This window comes from Anopheles ziemanni, chromosome 3, assembly GCF_943734765.1.
Source record: "Anopheles ziemanni chromosome 3, idAnoZiCoDA_A2_x.2, whole genome shotgun sequence".
Classification (NCBI taxonomy): Eukaryota; Metazoa; Arthropoda; class Insecta; order Diptera; family Culicidae; genus Anopheles; species Anopheles ziemanni.
Window position 1 is genome coordinate 6,947,692 of NC_080706.1, and position 22,761 is coordinate 6,970,452.

Sequence of the window (22,761 nt, forward strand, 5' to 3'; positions counted from 1 at the left end):
TTGACCTGCGGAACTTGCCAACCAAACGTGCCGCAGATTGATTGAAGGTTTTTTGTCGCCCGGCCCGCCCTCGGCAGTGTCTCGCGAACCGGTTTCATTCGATGGATTCATTCACAACCGTTCGCCCACAGCCTCCTTTTCCTCCCGCTAGCCACCGAGTGGAAGGAGTAGCACCGGAAGTGGTGTGATCTTGATAACAGTCCTCAGCTTCAGCGTGCTATTATCCGGTAATGATCTAATCGGCGCTAAATCGATGCACAGTGCGCACATTCGGGCGCAATTGCAGCTCGACGGCATTGAGGCAGCGATGCAGGCAGCGCTCTTGGCGCTGTCGCCAACGAGGGGTTTTCGAGTGGCCAGGGGTCACCGAGCAAATAGTTGCGTTTCTGCCAACCCCCTGCTGAGGGCTGGGGAAGCAGAATAAATCACCCCCTGAAGACGCGAAGGGGCGCACGTGCGGTGTGGACCTTGTCGATTTGATCCCGTTGTCGGTACGATCAAGTGGAACCCGATGTGCAGTTGACGCTACCACCTCCTCGACGGTCCGGACGGTTCTCCCTCTCCCTCCTGCACTCGACATCGACCCCTAGGAGTGTCGCAAGTTGCATGTGCATTACGAAATCAAACCAACACGCTTGTAAACAAAACATTCCCTTGCGGAGGGAATATCCCACGCCTTACACCTCGTCACATCCTGGAAGTCCTAGCCTCCTCTCTCGGGCAAATAAGGCCCCAATGAAAACCCAGCTGACCTAGGGACACTTTTTCCTTCGTCTGTTTGCCCGGTTGACGCAAAACGTTACTCGAACGACATCGTGCACAGAGGCTCTCCAGGGTTCGGGTTCGGGTTGGTAGTACTACTAGCCAAGGTGTTAAGTGCTCACCAAACACACATGTGCAATGCTCGAGGCAGAGTTGCAGGCTGAACGATTGACGTACCGTAGTGGTTAGTTTACCATATTCACATCCTGGAGGCGCCTTCCAGAGCACTGGAAACTGGTCTCCGTCATTGGGGAAATCTCTAGTGACGGGGAGGGGAATCACACCGAGCCAGGATGATACTTAAACCTGTTGCCCTACAAGTCACACTTAATTCCTGAAACTCGTAACGTTCCATTCGCTCAACGATGTGTAAATAATGGGACAAGGTTTGTTAGGAATTGGTTTTCTTAGTAAGAAATAGTAATATTTTCCACTACTCAATGTCGAAGGCAATTCAAATATATCATAGATGGCGATGGAATTCATCAAGAGTCAATGTGACACTTTTATTTTTCCTCGTATGGATAAAAGTCGTCTTCATGTGGATGTTCACTAAAGAAAAACGGTTTGTAGACAACCATCGTTAGTACGATCGTATGTACAAATCGACGAGCGCTTTTCAAAGAAAAGCTATCAACAATTAGCATAGCTCTCTTAAAAGCGCGTAATGCATTCCGCACGGACGGCGTACGGTAGGTTTTCCTGACGTTACTCAACCACCTACATTCGCCGAAGGTCACTGTCAACATGGACTCAACCGGGCAAATATCGCACCGTAATGTCGAGCCGGGAGTTAATCGCCACCCTTCATCGCCATCGCCAACAACATCATCATCATCATCATCATCAACAGCAACAGCAACCGCTTGGTGGCGTGTGGCTGGGTTGGCTCCATCTTCACAACTTTCCTCGAGACCCAAAACGGAACCATGGTCGATGGCTACAAATTGGTGCTGCACGTCCCATGCTGCCGACGGCGGACGTGTCCGGAATAGTGGATGCGTGTGCGTGTGTGTGTGTGTGTGTCCGGGGGTAGACAATGGAGCCCAGGTGATCCCCGCCCGTCCCACCGGCCCAGCGTATGCTAATGGGGCTAACATTGAGCCATTTTTGGGGCGGCATGCTGACGAAGGGAGCATAGCAGCATGGCGATTGGTGGTGTTGGTGGTGTCTTATGCGAATCGCGTCCTACGCGTGACGTGCCACAGACGCTCGAAAGTTAGATGGTTCAGGGTCGCGTTGTGTCGTGCGCTTCACTGTAGCTGCCATTTGGTGACGGACCGATGTCTTCGCGGCGCGTTACGCTTAAGGACGTGTGCTCGTTACCTTGTGGGGAAGTAATCTTTCTCCCGCAGCGAAAGCCACAGTCGATCGTGAACTTGATCCCCCCGGGCCCGGTTGAAGGTGAAGGGGGTGCTACCATTGTCCGTGGACAGGCGCAATTTCTCCCGACTCTTCTCAATCCCGCTGCATGGTGCGTCATAGTGGTAGGATCCGTCCGGGTCCTTGAAGTTGGTGGTTGCAGAAGCTAGCGTGTTGGAAGGTTGTTCGTCTTACGCCTCGTTAACGACCCATTATAACGCTAAGGCAACCCATGTCGTACGATTTGATGGTTTACGATGTCACTCGAAGTCGGGCGGAGAGTGACAGCCGCCTCTCTAGCCCTCAGCTAGATCAACCCAGGATCGCTGTCGTAGAATGGCGAAAGCACCACATCTACGACATTGAGCGACGTCCTTTTGGCTAAGGTTCGTTACGTTTTTCTTACTGCAACTGTTGTTTGTTTATTCGTTTGTCTTTTATGGCGGTGCAAAAGTCGTAAAGCCGCAGGTCCCGGGAAGGACATTCGTGAAGCTGGACGCTGGAAGATACGCGACATTTTGCGTTTGGTAAAGTGGTCACGGTCGGCGCTTTAAAATGGTTTTATTAGCCCCGGGTTGTCCTCCACCTTCGGTTAATCATGCGTGTATGACGCTTGTTTTTGTAAAAGTGAAGTTCTTAATATGCCATCCAGATGTAACACTCTTGCATCACCCTTTAACAAAACTAAACGACGACTAATCTCTGTTCTATGTCTTTTTGTACCGTCTCTGAGGACTAATGGAGGCTGTTTTTGTTTTGCAAACAGAGCGTTTCCTTGAACATTTGCTCAAACTATCTTTCCCTCTTTCATACGAACGGCTAAGCTCGTGAATGACGCTGAGAGTAAATTGCTACCCAACGGTGTATCATGCCTGTACTTTGGACTATGATCGAGGTTCAGCGGGTGAGTAACGATACAGGAGGGTAGCGCACGGCTATCTTGAAGTTCCTCTAACTCTAGTTCCTTTCACACCGTAACAAGCTGCTTACAGATTCACAGATGGCGACGATCCCCGAAGGCACCAGAAGCAAACGTCAGCAGGATTGCAAGCATGATTTGCATTAATTGAAGCCTTCCGCTCCGTTCGCTGTGTTTCACAAACACACACACACATAATTGAAAGAGTATAATTGTGATGGAAAGATTGTGTTTCGTACGGTTTCGATGAAAGAAAATCATTTGAAAGGATCCACCACGGCGAAGGTCGAAACCGTCGGGACATCGCCTAAAAGCTTTATAATTTAAACAAATGGGCCTCTTTCTTCTCGAACGTCCATGCTTGGTTGAGCTGTCTTGCGATCGCCGCCCCAATCACCACCCGGCGAAGACCTTTGAGTAATCAATTTTCCACCGAAAATGAAAAATTACGTCGCTCAGTGCCGCCGATCGTTGTGCCTTTCTGTTGCGCTCGGTAGCAAATTGGCCACTTGTCGTCTACCGTTGGGGTAGTGAGGGAGGGGATTGTTGTTTTTTTTTCGGGGTTTTCCCCGTCTTCGAGCAGGCGAAGAAACGGAGCAGAATGGCACCTTTGAGCTACGAGTAACTTGAACTGATCCGATCGGTGTGACGAATTTTCAAAACACAACCTAACGTCGGATCTTCGGCGATTGAGCGTAATAGTATTCAAGGGGTGGAAAATGCAGCGCGAAGGAGTGGCGGAGGATTGGAAAATAAAACTCGCCCCAAAAAACGATCATGTGAAGCAACAAAAAAATCCGCGTAGAAAACCCACGTCAAAGGAGGAAAGGTTATTGAAAATTCGGTTTTAATTGCCATGGGCTTTCTCGCCGGAGCCACAATAGGAGGCTTTTTTTTTTGTCCGGAGCCGAGACGAATTCGGCCCGGTCGCGACCGAACCTCCCGGAGCACAATGGAGAAAAAAGGGAATGCATTTTGTCGAAACATAACGCAGAATGAATGAATGCACCCGGGTGGGTTGGGTTCGCGTTCGTTGGTGGTGGTGGTGGTGCTGGCGGTTACGTAATGTCAAGGCCTCCGGCCGCTCAAGATGGTCACTGGCCGGTCAGCGAGCCATTTCTTTCGATCGATCAAGCTCCGTCCGAGTTGGCGAGTCGATGAATGAGTCGCGATCGATTTGTCTTTTGCACTCCGGTCGATCGGGTGAATGACGGGACGGGTTTTCCTGCTATTGTCCTGCCCGGGGTGGCTAGGTGATGACGTGGCAAACGGCGATGATTGCTTTCCCGTTGACAAATGGCCTTCGGGTGAGGCTTTGTCTTCGGTCTGGGCAGGACTGTTACGCTTGACCTTCTTGCTTGATTACTTGCCGGCTCTTTAGTTGTGCATCAAACCACGCTCTGGTCTATCAGCCCTATCTTCGGTATCACCCCACACCAACACCGGAGAGACAGCTTGCCACAGAGAGGGTAATGATGTTATTGCATCCCTCAACTAGTATGACAAATTAACTGCCACTCCTTCCGCTGACTAATCTACATGGAAGCAGCCCTTTGCGGTCATGGAAAGAAACCCTGACTGTTTTTAATGAAATGATGTCTATGTTGGAGAGTATGACAGGAGCCAAGGTTTCTGGAAAAAAACAACCAACCATATGTGTAATAAATTAAACCATCACGCAAAGGTCTTTAAAACCTTGGCAACAAGATATAGTTTAATCGTGCTCCAGCTATCCCGTTGAAGCTCAACTAAGCACCCTTACGACAATATTAATCAGGGTGAATCAGGTTATAACATTAGTAACATTTCTTTACGACCCCATAACGCACCGGTTGTATTTTGGGAAATTTAATTCTCCTTCCTACTACCAATGATAAAGCTCGAAAAAAAACGAACTTGCTGTCAAAAATGTTGTAAGTACAACGGTTGCTCGCGTTGGCATGAAAATAAAAATAAACTAGTCTGCCGGTCGGTGGTTGGCGCGTGGGGAAGGGAAATTTAATAAAATTCAACCCAGAAACGTGGTCCACATTCCATCCAACGTCTATCCTATCTCTAACAGACCCGAAGGTCTGCACACCGTGCAGTAACGCGATGTTGTAACGTTCGGTAACGCCGAGCTGGGGTCTGCGTGGGAGGACCGTCGAACGAGCTGCCGAAAATGGGCGCCTTCGGGCGTTTCGGACCGCGTTTTCCACTGTGGTTTTAGATGGCCACTGGATGAGGGAAGGCGCGGAAGGGAGAGGGAAAGCGAGACAATTACGAAACCCAATGCGGGATATCATTATCGATTGTTGTGTGCGAGTGTGTCGCCTGAACCGATCGATCCCAAGCAAAGATGGCACACCAGCGAACGCGAGATGGCGGCACAAAGCACATACACTCCCACTCCCAGCAACGTATCGATGATAAAAAGGCGCAACCAACATCGTGCCATCCTCGGATCGGACGATCGCCAGAAGCTTGACGCACCCCGACGGAGTTGCTTTATCAAACCTCCATCGGTTGACCTTCGCCATGTATACACACATACACACACGGACACACGGACACGGTTGACGACGTGTGCAAACACATTGGTCGGTATTGATCAGGACCGCGTCCACCCCGTCGAGGGTGATGATCGGCCACCCCTCCGCACACAAGCGCACACGCATCATCCGAAGAGGGGTTGTAACGTGCACGTTATAGCTCCGGACAACAAATTGTTGACCGACCGCCCGATGGGCTTTCGCTTTCGCGTGTCACCGCGTGCGTCTTACGGCCTTTTTCCACGTAGAAGGGGGTGGGGGGAGGGTGGTAGAAAGAAGGGGGAGGGAGGGATAGTGGTTGCAAAATACCGCTTGTTGCTTGCGCATGGACGCGCACAGTAACGCACACACACACACACAGCGGTCCAAAGCGGGTACGGCACGTAATCACCGCGTCCGAGATCGGCTTCGGCTTGCAGCTAAAGAGGGTTGTAAAATTAGCTGCCCATATATAATAACCATACACGCACACACACACACACAGAGGCACACCAACCAGTGGTTCCTAGGTTCGGGCTCCTGACGCTCCTTTCTCCGTACCGATTCCAGGAGAGTCCCAGGAGCGTCGTGGCCTTTCGAAACGGCGCTCCCTCCGGGCGCAAAGCGTTACGCAACCCACTCCGCGAAAACCCTTTCGTTTATCTCCCACGGGGCTCGGGTCAGTCACTTTTTGGGGCGTTCGACGCCGTTCGGCCTAATGACAATGAAATACACTTTTTTCCTGCCTCGAAGGGCCATTTGGGTTAATCAAACATACGATTGTTTGCCTGGACGCTCGCTTCCACGATGAACGCCCTATTCCCTACCCAACTTACGTGGTTTCCCTTAAGAAAAAGGGCCCGAAAGCTTACCCGGAGCACTTCACCGCCGGCGGTGTTTTGTTTGACAATGATCGCGTCTGTTTATCGTCCTCGCGCGCGCGTCCGTACGGCGTTCGTGGCCTCGGCCTAATTTGGCCCCCCAAAAACCCCAGCCGTTACGCCTTTCGGTAGGCAAGAGGAAGCCATTGACTGGGGAGGGAGGTGATGTAATATTCATAAAATGGGCGGCATCGATGAGTGACGATTGGTATCGCCGTTCGACCTCGGACTGCGTGTCGGTATTCCCATGACGAGTCAATGGACGCGTCCTTTCGGTTTAGATCGATCGGAGTGAAACCTCCCAATTATTAGACACTTTGGCTTGCTTTTCCTTGCCTCAGCATGGTTTATTCACGATGGCGTGTCTGGGTCGGAAAATCGGTCTATAAAATATGCACCATTCTACGTGTTGAACTTCAGTACGCAATATGGCTGACACTGGATGTCCTTGCCGAAAGGTTCCGTTCAGGGCAATCCCCTTTGCCGGTGCATGAATGTTGTCGTACTTGCGTTGCGTTGACGCAGGTAATGCACCAACAATGCAAATCACTTCCGTTTGCAAAGGTATCAACATGTTCCCAACGATTCGCAGCTAGCAGCGAGTATTTTTATGTACCAGCTGAAGCTTTTAACATTTTATTGAAGTTATTTTCAGCTTAAACTTATCAACCATGAATCATTTTATTTCACTGGATTTTTTCGGCCCATCAAGTAGGGCACAACGACTCTAACGTCAATGGTCGTTTAGCGAGGGCTTTCGCATTACTTTTTTATTGATATTCACTTAGCACATCATTATCAGGCTGAACACCTGCAGCTTCAGAGAAACGAAGCACATGGAAAGCTAACTCTTCTACTTAACAAACTACCGGCTCGATCGGGCAAGAACTTACAACAAGGACCGAAGTACAGCCGCATCATTCGGTGGCGCTGGAAATTCCGCTTCAATGTGGCGGATGGTATCCTCCTCCTCCTCCTTCGGGGCGGAAGCAGACGAGGCAAGGTTAATTAATGGTCGATTTGCGCACGGCCATCGTGACTCAGCGCGTTGTGCGACGATGCTTGGAGATGCTGAGCTATGTGCAGCAAAAACCCCGGGGGGTGCAAATAAGAACGATCGTGACGTAAAATAGTTGGCCTCTTTGACCGTTTGTTTCTAGCTTTAGCCTTAAGAAGATTAAATTTTCAAGAGGTCAGCGCACTTTCCAGCTGGTGGAACTAATTTAACAAACAGCGTTTTATTTTATTACCTTTCAATATTTTAAGCATACTACTCCGAACAGACTAACATATAGATGGTAAGAACTTGGGTAGATTCAATAACAGTGAAACATGTATGATGAAGAATGTTTATATTCAAAGTCGTTAGTTTAAATTATTAACTTATTTCAAGGATCAAGGCTTCCCGTTGGTATTTGAAATAATTATTTCCAAGATGATGGGTAATGGATAAGTTATCATTCAAGTCACTGACTGTGAAATCAAATAAATATAAACTAAAGAATATTAGAAGAATACACCAAAGAATATATTCTGACCCAATAAAAACTAATACCTCATTTCCCGTTACAGATTTGAAAAAGAATGGAACCGTGGTTTGACTTTGCTATCAAAATTTACATTATGTTCGATCATAAACCAAGAAACGAACCCCTCGTTCGCGTTCGAAAATCGACGGAATAAACAAAAACGAATTGGTTGACCCAAATCAAAACTGGATTCCAGCCGGCCAGCCTATCTCCCCGCGTCTTCCCCCGGGGATGGCAGGTGAAAGAATGTCCCGTCATTCCTCCCTAGCAGCAGCGGCAGCAGCATCTGAATGACATAACCGATCGGTGGCCCACACCAACGGTGGCCAAATGAAAGTACCACACCACCGCCGAAGCCATCACGAGTGTGTGTGTGTGAGCGCTGGTCCGTGAAAAATCCCTCATATTGGCCCCGGTAAGGCAGCGGACGGTGCGTAATCAAGACACCTTGACAAATCCGATACCTTCACGGCGTTGGATAATCTAATTTCGTCAGCTTGCCGGCGCTACTGGCGTTTGACCGGCGATGTGGCGGCCATATTTGGGGCCAGAGGGCAGAAGAAGCAGCCCACAAGTCAGTTAGTCAGCGGGGTTCAGGTGTGTGCAACCAAACTGCGAGGTTGATTGATATCACGAACGCCGCATGTTTTGGGGGCGAATGACGATTTCGAGAGTGACTCAGTCGGTTTCAATGGTAAACTGCTGGCGAAGATGAGACAACGCGAAATCGAACGAGCCATTGTTTGTCCTAATCCTTCCCAGGCAAAACATCGCCACTATATACTTCTACGTTCGTGTATGAGACCAACCCCGAAACAAAACTCTCGTTGGTGTGAGAAAACCGAGCCCATCGGACTCGGACAAGAGGGAACACGAAAAGCGGTGGCGAAATGGGAATATGTATGTCACTATTAATGTCTTCACCGTGCGCAGAGTAAGTCCGGAAAGTGGCCGGCGGCGATTCAACCACCCAACGAAAAAGAAACAAATGTTGGCGAGCGAGCAAATCTTCTGCTTTTCGGAAAAACCTGCAGCTTCGCGCGGCGTGTTTGGTGACTTTTGTTTTGTTTCGCGCTTTCGGATGGCGAAAGGAGCCCCGTGGCCGAGACGAAAGCGAAAGTGTCACAGGAGAGGAATGATGTAGAGGGGGGGGGTTGGGGGACTGCCAAAAGCGGCTGGCTAGGCCACCGAATCGCCGAAAACCGGAGTAACCTGATCGTGCCGGAGCCCCAACACGGTATCGCTGACCTGGAGACCTGGCCGTTACATAAATGTCTCTGCTCGAGCGGAGAAAGGCTGACGCGGAGAGGAAGGGGGGGGGGGGAGGGAGGGAGCACCAGCTGATGAAACCAATCCAGCTGCAGCGGGCCGAGACCACCGGTCACCGACTGTTTGACCGACAAACCGACAGACCGACTGATCTCAATTTGATGATTTCGATCGTCGATCGTCGCCTTCGGGAAACTTTCGCCCGCCGCGTTCGCCCTGTTCGCCGGTTTGGGGTGATCGTTCGTTTCTTTTACTAGTTGGAAATGTTTTTTCTAATGGCGTTTTGATTTTTCCATCGAACTCCGTGCGTAGTTGCTTCGTTTGGGCACGCTGTTCGCTGCTACTCGGGGTTGTAAAGTGCCGCCGTCACCCTCGACGACATGCGCACGCGTTGGTGCTACTGCGTGCGTAATGCCTCGGTGCGGGAGATGGTGTAGAAAACATTCAAAGTTCATGTAACGCAACCGGTTGCTGTTTCGCTGGGTAGGGACACCCGGGCGCAGATTGTTTAGGCCCAGTGCATCGGTCCGGGAGACACTTTTGCTTCGGACTTTACAAGGAACCTTCCCGTCGAGAAGCTGTCAACACCAACACAAAGAGGGACAACGACGACCATCTGGTGATAGTGTGTCAGTTTCAGGACGAAAAGAGACACTCGACCCTCAAGTTTTGGAGCTCGAGCCGTTCAGAGCCACTTCGAAACATTCGATCGTGTCTAGGGGACTAGAAGATAGTTTTATTTCTTATTATATCATCCGAATCGGCAGCAACAAGTGCGCCGGGGGAGATGGCAAATTTGCAAGATGAAGTTGGAAAGAGGGATTAAAATAAAGCACTGTGAAAGAAGGACCGACAAATTGAAAGATCGATGCTGGCGACGGTAGCAAAGCGGCATAACTGTTACGCAATGTGTGGTTATCTAGCCTTTTGGCAAGAGGTTTGGGACGGTGAATTTATTTCGTCTAGTAGATTCAGAGTCTTATAAGAAGTATTACACCAGTAGCAAAAAAAAAAAATGTTCCGCTTTTATTTCTTGAAATTTTTAACATGGATCGGAAGTTCTGTTATTATTTATAGCAATTAACTCTCAAAGCATCAACAAAAATATTTCATTTATTTAAACATGTAAGCTTGTTATAAAACAAAATCTTGTTAATACATCCTTGAAGATTCTTCAATGAATGTTTGCAAATGTTGTTAATAAATACAAAAAAACAGTCATCTTTTTTCAGTAGATTTGGCAGTTTCACTCGCTCCATGTTGAATTTCATTAAGAAACAGACAACTTTACCGTTACATTTAGAGAAACGAACTCTGCCCATTACTTTATGACGTACAATACACCGAACATTTCGCTCGAAAGACGTAAACGGATTCCCAATTTGACTCATCTCACTAACGCGTGCGCGTGTTTTGACGTCAACATAATCAAGTACTTCGTCCAACGCTTGGAGTTCTTGAAGCCTTCGAAGAGGCTTAATGACTCATTACTCCACTATCCACCGGACGGAACATCAATCCGCCACACGAGTTTGTGGGGGTTAGATCAGTGATGTTGTTCCTTTGCGTTGGATCGAAACAAAAAAAACCTCCACTGAACTGACATTCATGTTTGCTGTAGCTTGATTGCAATCATTATAGAGCGGCTGTTTCGTTTTCGGTCTAAAAACACTCATCATCATCGTCATCGTCCGGTGAGGGTCGGCAGCAAAACGACACCTAACACGTCATGTTACGCTAGATTTAACTCGATCATGATTTTGTTCGAAGCGAGACTCTGACCTAAAGCTTCAAATAAAGCTCCATCGTTGACGACCAGTGTTGCCAGAGATCGCAAACTATTTTTCTGGTATCCTCAGGTTTCTATCGTCGGCTCTTTTCCACCTTACGCCTTGCAACAGATGGAGGGGTTGCTTGAAGCTTTGGAAAGCTTTCACACAGCAGGCAAGCTTGATCGCAATAAGCAGCAGAGCTTTTAGCTAAAACTAAAGACTTTGCGTTCGCATGCAAGTACAAGCGAGGAACCTTCGTCGATCAACTAGGCCATACAAGCGCAAACTTTTACTATTTGAACATTGATTTGCTTTTTCTTCTATGAAATAAACTAACTCATTTAAAGTTAATTATTCGAGCCAAAAAAATTGTTTGTTGAAAATCATAGCGATTTCTAAACTTTCTTTTAATTCTTTATAACTAAACGCTAGAGATCGTAGCAGTTCGCCTTTGGTAGGATTTCAGGAAAACATCTTGTGACTCAAGTGAGATTTATTTTAATACCGTTGTCTTTTACGAAGTTCTCGACTAGAGTCACGAAGAAAACCGGATCCTTCATTGCCCTCGTTGGACCATTTTATTGCTGAGATTTGCATAAAAACGAAGGAATACCATCAACGACCAGCTCAACTTCTGCTGTATAACAGCTCTTATCTTGTGTTCTTCTTTACAAGTGGACAACACCATTTTCGATCGCAACCTGTACAGTCCCGTCTTATTTGCTACACTGAAATCTCGCTCCGGCTCCGCAAAGGTCAGTGCTTCACCGCAGCCTGAGACTGCAGCTTCCGCAACGGTCTGCTGGTGGTTGCTTCCGAGTGCGTAGGTAGGGTTAAAAACCTTAACGTTTCGCCCAATGACAACTACTTCGGCAGGTCGATAACAGCGGGCAGGGAAATCGAGTTTCCGATGGTCAACTTGAACTTGAACGGCCTGGACACGTGTGCGTCCGATGGGGTTGGTCGGTGTAACGCACACCAACACACGCGTCCCGCGGTACGAAGGAGACATCTTGGGGTGGCCACATCGCCATCGACCCATCCGGAAGCGACGGGCGGCAATCGTCTTTCTTTCGCTGCCATTCCAGAGTGTTGCTCGATTAGACAATCACATTAATTGCCAAAAGAAGCTTCGACCAACAGCACCCTGACACCGTGACATTGAGCCAGTTAATGGCACCTCAGACGATCCTCAGACGGAAAGGCAGACAAGGATGGCACGCCACTTCGCTCCTTCTACCGCCGCATTCTCTTCCATTTCCGTTACATCGTTAATGACTAGCACTCAGCAGTCGCTTTTAATTACCGGTTGACCGGTGGCAAGGCTCTGGAATTGCATTGATCCGTGCACCCTTATTGGCGCGAGCAATGGTGAGTTACATTGTAATTACCATAGCGCACCCCGGCCAGTGGGCTTCGCTTGGCGAGCCCCAAGACAGGTTTTGACTTTTCTGTTAGATCTTCAAATTACCGCCTCGGATTGTAGCGCACGTCAGACATCGCATTGCGTAACCGAATCAACACTAACGCTCAAATAAATTCTAGCGTCCAGCAGATCCGGTCCGGTGTGCGTCGGGTTTTTTATGAACGTCTCGTCTATTTTTCATGTCCCCCCGAAAACAGCTGGCACGATACGGCACAAAACAGGTTTGTGGGTTTAGTTTTTGCCTTCCGTTGAAGGGAAGAGACAATCTCCGCCTTACCCAGAACGGTTGCGTTGTTGCTTTCGGGTGGCTTAAGATAAAACATTGGACGAACAAGCGAGCCCGTTTACAAATTACAAATTCAAAGGTGAGTTCAGATTACGTCTCCAGTCGCCACGGATGCCCTGGTCTCGTGTCAAGGGAGCCTTTACGACCGCGTGGAACTCACTAATGATCGTCCCATGGTCGGCCACCTGATCGAATCGCTATCGGAGCGTAGGTTAGCTATTACAGAGGGAAAAAAACATGATGATACTGTAGAGAGCGAGGCCACAGGGCAGCAGGAGGTGTCAATCGGACACTAGCTTCTCCGAGGTCGCTGATTCGCAATCTAACAATTTCTAATTGCTACCAAGAATGTTACGTTATGTTGGAAGGTGAATAGGACAGCGGGTAGTAACAATTTGCTTTAATTGTGTTTTCCTCTTGGTCAACTTTTTACTGAAACTTATTTTCATCTACTCACATCTTACATAGCGATTTGTAATATATATCTTTCGTCATTTGTAAGCGATAACTTAGAAATTTCGATTTCAAAAGCACGATGACGGTGTAAGCTTCCCGTGCAAATTAATATCACTGTCACAATTTTTACACCTTCGCTCAAGACGGAACAACATTCCAACGTAATAGCCAACCGAATGCACTATTTCGTGGCAAAACCCTCCACACAATCAGGAGCACCAAAGAAACGTGACAGTTTAGGTTTTCATTTTGTTGTGCTTAGTGAAAGTGCCCGGCGTAGAAAGCGCGATTTGAGCGAGAGCTTGAAAAAATGACGTGCACTATGGAGAAAATTGGGTACCGAGAGTCGCTGCTGTGGTATGGTTTTGGCTTTGCAGACATTTGCTTGAATGTTGGGCTTAAAGGCCGGTACATAGAGTTACTACTTATTGTGTTGGAGAATCTATATTGAGGTTTAAGGCAATCAAATAGGGTTCAATTGACGCAAATTATGATGGTAATAATGGGGAGGGACACAATCAATTTGGTTAATGTGCAGTTCGAGGTTTAGATGAACTTGTAAGGGTATAGGAAAGATTTTACTTCCTTTTTCTTTTTCCTTAATTCGTTACCTTAATACAATGTTTATATCGAGAAAAAGCTTGTTTTTTGTGGGGAAATCAGTACTTCAAAACAGAACAGTACGTATCAACCCGATATGCAACTCACTCGATTGATATTACGCTCATTAAATGGCAGCTTTGTTGCAGGCTCCAATGACCCCTGCAGCCCAGCAGGTCACGGACGCCAGTCGTTCGACGCAAACATTTCCATCTCAAACCGGCTCGGGTGTCTCATTAGATGACGTTGCCACAAGCGTGGCCTGTATGATCGAGACCCCACGAGGCGACCCCTGGCTAATTCTAAGCTGCACGGGCTAAACCCTAATCGCCTCGCCCTTAGCGAGCGGTGACTTTGACTCGCAATTGCAAGCACAAACCGGGAGGATGGAGACGAAACGGGTGGCTAATGAGTCCACACCACGTCAGGGACGATAACTAGGGAGAAAGAGGATGGGCGTTTCAAACACTTACGTGATGGCCGGAGAGTCCGCCGTCCAGCTGAACATCCGCTGAATGCGTCGTTTGTCCAGCTCGGGCTTTATGACGCTGATGGCACCATCTTCCGGCTGTTGTCCAGGACCTGCTTGGGGTGCCGTTGGGGTGGCCCCTTGCTGCTGATTAGCACTTCCGACCGCCGTACTGCTCATCCTTACCGGTTGCCGGATTCTGATTGTTCACTTCACTATTATATTGTTGTTTCTTTTTCAACACTTTTTCGATTGCTTCTTAAAACGGGGTACAGCTTCCTTAAGTAGCCCAGGAAAGACGATACTCATCCAAGCAACTTTTCCTGAAACCACTCAACAATGGACACTTTGACGACTTGTCGGTAATGTGTTTTTTGTTTGATTATTTTATTGGCAACGATAAAACTCCGCACTCTACAACACCTAAGATAGAAGATAGATTAAGTACACACTTGAATGTAAACAACTTAAGTTTTGTTGAAATGTTTTCGTTCCTTTAGCTGCTATACTAATCCAATGAAAAAAGAAAACAATGAGCAAAAACAGCGCTGGACGAATGAGAAACAAATGTTTCAAGAAAAAACACAATATCGAAACAACACAACAACACAGTAAGCGCTCAATAACATACAAAGGGATGGAAAGGGTGGCGTAGAGACACACGTGGAAACGCACTCGGACCCCAAGGCACACACACACACACACACACACACTCACACAGACCAAAGTAAGCGATAGGATAGTAACGGGCCACGCGAGGGTAAGATTTCAAGTGCGCAGTCGGCGACTTGGAGCGCAATGATGATGTCTTGAGGTTTTCTCGCTTCACGCCGTTCTCACTTTTGAGCGCACTCAACTGCTACGGCCCGCTAGTTTTCCTAGAGGTCGTACTTTTGTTTGTTTTCTTAGGGCGTGGAATTCTTCAGGGTCATGGCACGACAGCTTCCTTCACTGTTAATTTTCGCAATGAACACCAACGGGAATCGTCACATGCATATTGGCAACATAGTTAAAATCACCTCCAACGAACGGATGACTCGGAGAAAGGCGAATGTTTATGATGATGCCGTGGAGGCGAACGTTTGTGGTGACTTCAATGGTTCGCGGGTGTTCGTCGCCTGCACCATAAAGTACCGGTTTGTACAAGCGCCACCCGGTTTGCTGAAACAAAAAACTCACTTCTGACCTCAACACCCGCGTTTTGTTTGTCACTCGAGTGTGTGTGCTGAAAAGATGCTGTGTGCGCTAAGATGGTCCACTGTAATACTTTGGGGAAGATTTTTCACTCCGAGAGACCGTCGACCTCCTTTTCAAAAAACACGTCCGCACAGTGGGTTTACCCCGCGTACCAGCCGTTCGCTGCGTGGTTCAGTTTAGCAGCTTTTATTTTTGTTGTGGTTCACTTCGAGACGTCCGTGTGTGCACTCACTTTCTTTTGTGATTTTCGGATGTATGTCTCTCCCTTTCTTCCGCCAGCTTTCGCGGTCTCCCGATCGCCACGCGATATTTCTTTCTCCCTAGCTGTTGCTTGGCTTTCCTTCAGCTGATGCGTGGTGCAGCTCGAGAGATAAAAGCACTGGGAGGACGCATCTAGCTAAAAGGTTTTAATACGCACTACACAAATGAAGCTTAGGAAAAACCCATTCAAATTGTCATCCACTTGGGTGGAATTTCAGTCACGGGGAAACACTTCCTTGTTGTAGCTTTAACTAAATACGTTGTGATTTTTCCAACCATCCCAAAAAAGAAATGAAGAAGAAACGCACCAACACGATCACGCTCACGGCACCGATAGAAAAACACTTCATGCACCTTCGGCGACTAGAAACGCAATAATCCTACACCGCGAATGGGTGATCGCGGTTGTCGTCGTCTTCGGTTTCGTAGATGATCATCGTGCGGCATTCGATCGAAGCGGTTCGCAAGAGGGAACTCAGCTTGGAGTCGTACAAAAAACAAAAACGCAGCCCCCCATCAGGCATCTCGCGAGTTCCGCCGGAGGATAGCTTAGCGGGAAATGGTTCACGCTATTGACGATTTTGTTTGGAATTTCAAATTCTACATCACAGAGGAAGATGGTGATCTAAGACATTGAAAAAATATTGAAGATTATAGATCCATGTTTATAATAAGTATATCAATGAGTAGTTCTTTGCTTTGATATAAGTATTAAGTTACTTCAAGCATTACAGTCCACAAAAGTTGAAGTTTGAATTTTGTGAGAAGCATCAAATGCTCCACTCAACACAGAACACTCAAACACCACACACGCCGTGTGAGCGTGCGGGGCCGGCATTCGAAGGCGAGTGACTTCGTAAGGCGTCTCCATCGAGGTTCGTCGCTTACCGCCATTCCAATGTCACGGATGAAGCAATCGGCGATCAAATCGACATCCAAGGCAGGCCGGCATTCACTAGCGACGATGTTTAAAACCTTTCTATCAGTTTCAAATGCGTGCTGCGTATTTGCCGTAAAACAAACACCCGAAATGTGCATGAGAAAATAAACAAACACAAAACACATCCAACGATATGCGACGATCTGTGCGACATTTGCGACATTTGCGCCGTAGCGGCGGCCATTGAAACTTAGGAAAATTAGTCGATAACACATAACATTCTAAAAGCTGCGTGTGACATTGGAACGAAGATGATCATTTCGGCTGACCGTGTGTCACCTCGTGCGACGGAAGGTCGATCGAGCGGAACACTAATCTAAATTTAATTTACAGCCCGATGAAACAAACTGGGTGGTGCCCAAAGTGGTTGAAGACAGCCGATTTCCTTGGGAATTTGATTTTGTAAAAGCCCCACTTAACGCTACAAAAACATTCCACTGGGCGTCCTTGGCCGGGGGCTGGGGTTTGGTGAAAACTGCGCCGTGAAACGGAAATGCGGCACACGATCTTTTTCGTTTTCGAATTCGATTTCGAATGATACGCACTATTTCACGTGCAGTTCGATGGATCGACGTTTAACATTGTAGTTAAATCTCCCTAAACCAACCTGGAGTCCCAAACAAGTTTTTTGTTTGCTTCAACTATTTGTGATAAAATCGCAATGCTGCAGATAAAGTGATTCTCGAGTGTTATGATTAATTAAAATGCGCCCATTAAGCTCTACTAATAAGAAGGAATGCGTGAGAAATGTACCTAATTGGTAGTGAGTCCCGATAAAACATGTCTAATTTTCAAACGATCTATTCTCCCTTTCTTTCCCTCACGCCCTTCCCGGTCAAACACTCTCCCTCGATTGCTGTTGATAGCACTAGGTACAACTGCTACCAACCGGTTGCTTATGCACCCGAGCGAAATGTAAGTGCATCATGCACCGGCTACGGTTGCGTCTTCCGCGTTACGTGACATGCACAAGCCTGATCCCTTCTAGCCCCTCCCCTCCCCCAAGGAGACCCCCTCAGTGCACGCTTTGTAGACGAACGAGTTTGTCTGTGCGATTTTCAGTAGGCGATGAAAACTATTTTTCCAGTCGGCCATGTTGTTGCCTTTTGATTTTACCCTACTACACGCATCGGGAATGAACGATCGCATGTGCGATCTCGGGGTAAGGGTTGCTAGGGGTTGCCGTAAACGCACCTAATACGCCGGTCAGTGGGCCAGCGGAGGGGAAGGGGGAGCGGTAGCGAGTCGTTTGAAATCTAATCTATCGCAGGCGGTGCAAGTAAACAGATTGCGTAATGGTGTTGACCAGCGCATATCGTCTCATAAGCAGATCGAGTCAATCGTTTCTTATGTTTGGGTAAACGGTGGAGCCATTTGGCAGACATTGTGGGTTTTCTGGTCTAAATCCCTAAATAGAATTTATTACTTAGTTCAAAGATAGCTAAAGAAATTGCAAGGAAGTCGTGTATGTAACGTCGATTTAAATTGATCGTACACATGGATATTCAACGCAGTAGGATACAATGGATTTGCCAGAGGTCGTACAGGTGAAATCGAACGCTTTTGTCATCTGTCGAGGAGTTACAAATGCGCTCGTAGAAGTATAATTTTACATTCGATAAGCCGCAATCGGAGAACTACAATCGTTTGCTTGCGGTTGAGGTACAGGTTTTTTTGCAACCCGGAATGATAGCACGGCCACTTTCATCCGATTGGTCCACACACATTCTCAACTACATGCTCACCGAAGGGTGCCTCTTTAACTGGCAACCCCGTCCCTGGGAACCTGCCAACCCACAACACAACAATTGACGCAAGCGAGTCAAGGCTACTTACATCGGGCGGAACGCGGAACGTCCCCAAGAGCGAGGTCCACGACGTCGCATCGTGTGCTTATTTATGACGGGCACTATGACGAATGATATTGCAGGCACTATCTCTTCCGCGAGGACCGTAGTTTGCGCCAGTGCACCAGCAGAGACCTTCGCGAGGGGCAATGAACCGTGGACTTTTCCAAGACGTTCTGGATGCAGCATAAAAAGGAACCTGTTCAACCGGGTCTAAAGCTGGATTTTATTTGCTCCCTGTACCGAATCGAATCCCGCGGTATGGTTGATAAACAACTTTTACTACTTCCACTGCAATCCTTACAATCAATTTACCTACAAGAGGCCGGATAAGGTTAAGAGAATTGCCCTTTTTTGTTACGTCTGGTATAAAACTAAAATAAAGATTTAACTATTTTAATGTTCTCGTCAGGGGTTTTGAAAAAAAAAAACGCAAGGAACAACAACAAAATAATAATGGAAACTTTAGATGACTTCACTACGCAAATGTCAGGATACTACAAAATTGCATTTTTAGATTGTTTGAAAATCCTTCAAAACCATTGCATGGTTAAATTTCTCAATACTTCAACCCATATGCGGGAACCACGTCTTGCATCACTTGGAGAAATGTGCAGACCCGGTATGTAATACTCGAGCGGGACGTTCTAATTTGCATGCAAAAAGGCCGGTCATGTCGGTCCAACTACCGGAAACTCAAGCGACATCACTCCATCGACCACGTGGACACGGCGTTTGACGATTACCACACGGCAGAGCTGACTGGGCATAGTTCTTTCGATTTTCAACTACAACCACTTTTTTGTAGGGTTGGTTACTATTTATTTTTCACACTTCTTGCAACCAAACGGCACACACACACATAGTCAGGGTAGAAGGGATGAAGGCAGGGGGGATGGAAAAATGCAAACAAAACGTAAGTCAATAAAATCAAAGTAAACTGTCGGGCGAGGAGGAACCGTTGCGATTTGTGGTACGACGATGACGTTATGGGATTTGTTTGCCCCTTTTTCTCCTCTCCTTCACGGCGCGGAATTCTACGCCGACGACGGACGTTTTTAGCAGATTGCCCGAAAGCCAGACCCGAGCGTACGATAGCCGGCCGTATGCGCACCCTGGCTGGTCGTGCGAATTACAATAATGTCGCTGGTGGTGGTCGTGGTGGTCGTTGTGGTGGTGCCACCCTGCTGCATACCCTCCAGCCGATGACCGCGGATGTTCTCTACAAGCTTAATTTTCTCACGTTTCTGCAAAACCAATTGGAATCGAATAAGCAGCGCAGTGGAAAATGTCATTACCATAAACAAACGAACGCCACGCCCCGGGGGCGTCCGCGTACGTACCTCTTTGACCAGCTCCTTCTTGGTCTCCAGCAGGGCTTGCTTCAGCTGCTCCAGGGTGCAGTCCTTGGACTTGCTGTCAAGCTCCTTGATGCGTATCTCCGCCGCGAGCGCCTTCAGCTTTCTGGTGCGTGCCGTCAGTGCTCGCTGGGTTGCCGAGAGCCTTTCCTTCACCTTGTGGCTCGGCAGCTTCTCCACCACGCCTTTGAGCGCTTCGTACATCTTCTCCGACTGCTGGAGCGTTTTCTCCTGCTCGGACACGGTCACCGATTGGTAGAGGACGCGACGCTGCAGCGTCTGCACCTTCACGATCAGGTCCATCTTTTCCGGATCTTTGCCACTCAGCTTGCGCCAGCGGTGCACGTTCATCGGGGTTAGCATTTCGTCCTCGAGCGCTCGGGCCTTCACGCGCTCCTGGTTCAGCACGCGATTTAACTGCAACACCTCCTGGCGCATGTCGGCCGTGTTGGCTAGACCGCGCGTCAGCAGGTTGCGTTGCGAGCGCAGATTACTGATTTCGATCTTCAGCAGTCGGATGTCGTCCAACCGATCGCGGTACTGATTCTCCCCTCGGTCGAGGGCCATGTTCAACATGTTCAGCTTCTCCGTCAGGTTGTTGATTTCATCCACGCGCTGCGTCAACTGGACTTTGACCAGGTCCTTTTCATTGATCGCACCCTCGAGTTGCTTCTTCAGGCGCGTCATGTTGGCAGAATCGTCCTGTGCAAAAAACAAAAACAAAGAACAACCAGTGTCACCAAATTGTTGTCACACTTCCAATTCCACCCACCGAAAGTGTCTTATTGAGGCGCGTATTTTCGTTCGTCTTCTCGCTCAGCTCGGACTTGGAGTGCTGCAGCGCGATGCTGATGTTCTGTACGTCCGTCTTGAGCGTTTGCTTTTCCTTCTCCACCTTGTCGATCGTTTTGTTCGCCTTGAAGAGCTCCGCCACCTTGTTGGCATTTTCCTCCTTCAGCTGGTCGACACTCCGGATCGCGTTCTTCAGGCGCTCCTTCAGACCCTCCGTCTCCTTGCTGCACGTCATGAGATCACGCTCGAAAATGTTCCGCTCGCCGCGCGTAATCTCGAGCAAATTTTGACACTGGAACAGCTTGGCTTCGCATTCCTTCAGCTTCTCGCGCAGCTCCCCGACCAGATTCTGCTTGTACAGGAGGTCCTCGTTGAGCTGTTCGATTTTGTCCGAGAGATTTTGCACCTCCTCCGCGTTCCGGTCGCGGTCCTTCTCGACCTTTAGCATGAGTGTTTGCTGCTTTTGAGCGGACGCCAGGTGCGCCTTGATTTCGTTCTCGAGAGTCTTCTGTGCCTTATCGAGGAGGGTCATCTGTTCTGTTTGGTCTCCAATTGTTTCTGAAAGAAATGTAAATATGGACATTGGGAAGGTTTCAACTGTTTGTAAATGGCCAGCAAAACACGTAATGATACGAACTGTTAGCCTTAACGAGATCCTTTCGTACGAGATCCCGTTCCCGAAGGACGGCATCTACTTGTTTCTTTGCAATATCGAATGACTTCTTCGATGCATCACGTTCTTTTTCGAAAGTTACAATAGTGTTCCTGGAAGATAAAAATGGCAGATACATTTGCTGGCTCTCAACAGAATACACATTCCGACACCTACTTCAGTTTGGCCACCTCCTGCTCGAGCGTGGCCTTCGTTTGCTCGATCATTTGGATGCGCTTCTGAAGAACCTCACGTGTTTTCACCAACTTTGCGTTCTCCAGCCGGAACTTGTTGTTCTCGTCCTCCTTCAGCTTCAGGATGTTTACCTTCGTGTTCAGCTCGTTGGTGACCTTCTCCTTCAGCTGGACCATATTGTCAAAGTCCGCCTGCGCCTTCGCTAGCTTCACCTGGGTCAGATTGTTCGTCGTCATGATGCGCTCCAGGTTGGTCCGAACGGCGGCATTCTGCATGGTCAGCTGCACGGAAGCCTTATGGTTCGAGTCGGCCAGCGCTTTGAAATGCTTTGCCTCCTCAGTTTTGATGGCCAGATCCGCCACCAGCTCGGTGTGCTGCGTTTGTAGGCTCTCGAGCTGCCGTTTGTCGCGGAAAGCTTCGTTCGACGTTTCATCCAGCACCTTGTAGAGTTCCTTCACTTTTGTCTCCGCCTCGAAACTCTTTTGCTCCAGTTCTTCCATGTAGAGACGTTGGGTGTGTAAGCGACGGTTCAGTTCTTCCACCTCCGCGTACAGACGATCCCGTTCACGTAAAATACCTTCCTTATGCTTGTTCATCGAGGGACCCACACTGCAAAGGAGAACATGGCTATAACTATCACTGACCCTTTTTGAACGTCATCAACCATTCTTACTCATCATCTCGGTCACCGTAACGATCACCGTCCGAGTGGAGTTTTTCCAACTTTTCCCGCATCTGGTTCATCGCTTCCTGGACGTTCTGTTCGCGAGTTTGAGCGGCATCTGCACGCTTCCAGGCGTCCTGAATTTCCGACTTAAGCGTCTGTATGGTGTCCTGGTCGCGTTGCGAGATCTGCATCGCTTGCGCGACCCGCCCGGAAGCAGCGGACACTTCGTCTTGCATTTTTCCGATCCGGTCCTGCTCTTCAATCAGCTGCTGGCGTAGATTCTGGCCCGTAATGAGCAGCTTCTGGAAATCTTCCGCCAGTCCATACTGTCCGTTTCCTTGCAGGTCCTTCACGGTCTGTGAACGGTTGATAACAGAAGATGAAATTAACTCCTCTAACACGTTCAACTTAAAGACATTTCTTGCACTCACCAGGTTAGCCTTGGAGCAGAGTTCCTCGAAAAACTCATCCGTAATCTCCTTCGGCACCAGATCGTCCTCGAAGGTCGATTCTGGTGCTTGTGAATCTTCACCACTTTCCTCTATTTGGTCCATTTTCACGCCGTTTATCCAAAATGCTTACTTTCTTCACTCCGATTTGTAGTTATTCGC

The 22,761-nt window shown here is 48.3% G+C and overlaps 2 protein-coding genes across 2 annotated transcripts in view; both read right to left on the minus strand.

The window, feature by feature from the left end:
- LOC131288144 (ABC transporter G family member 23) overlaps positions 1 to 14,421 on the minus strand; it is a 35,782-nt gene extending 21,361 nt beyond the window's left edge. Inside the window, exon 1 of the mRNA XM_058317257.1 lies at positions 14,246 to 14,421. Coding sequence (XP_058173240.1) covers positions 14,246 to 14,421 — 176 coding nt within the window. The remainder of the gene's footprint in view (positions 1 to 14,245) is intronic.
- A 5,123-nt stretch (positions 14,422 to 19,544) lies between these two features.
- Positions 19,545 to 22,704, minus strand: LOC131287764 (cilia- and flagella-associated protein 58-like). Its single transcript, XM_058316848.1, has 7 exons — positions 22,582 to 22,704; positions 22,157 to 22,506; positions 21,466 to 22,092; positions 21,274 to 21,401; positions 20,617 to 21,194; positions 19,830 to 20,546; positions 19,545 to 19,733 (listed from the first exon to the last, which is right to left on the minus strand). Exons 1-7 carry the CDS (start codon positions 22,702 to 22,704, stop codon positions 19,545 to 19,547), a joined length of 2,712 nt encoding a protein of 903 aa, XP_058172831.1.
- Between the last annotated feature and the right edge of the window lie 57 nt (positions 22,705 to 22,761).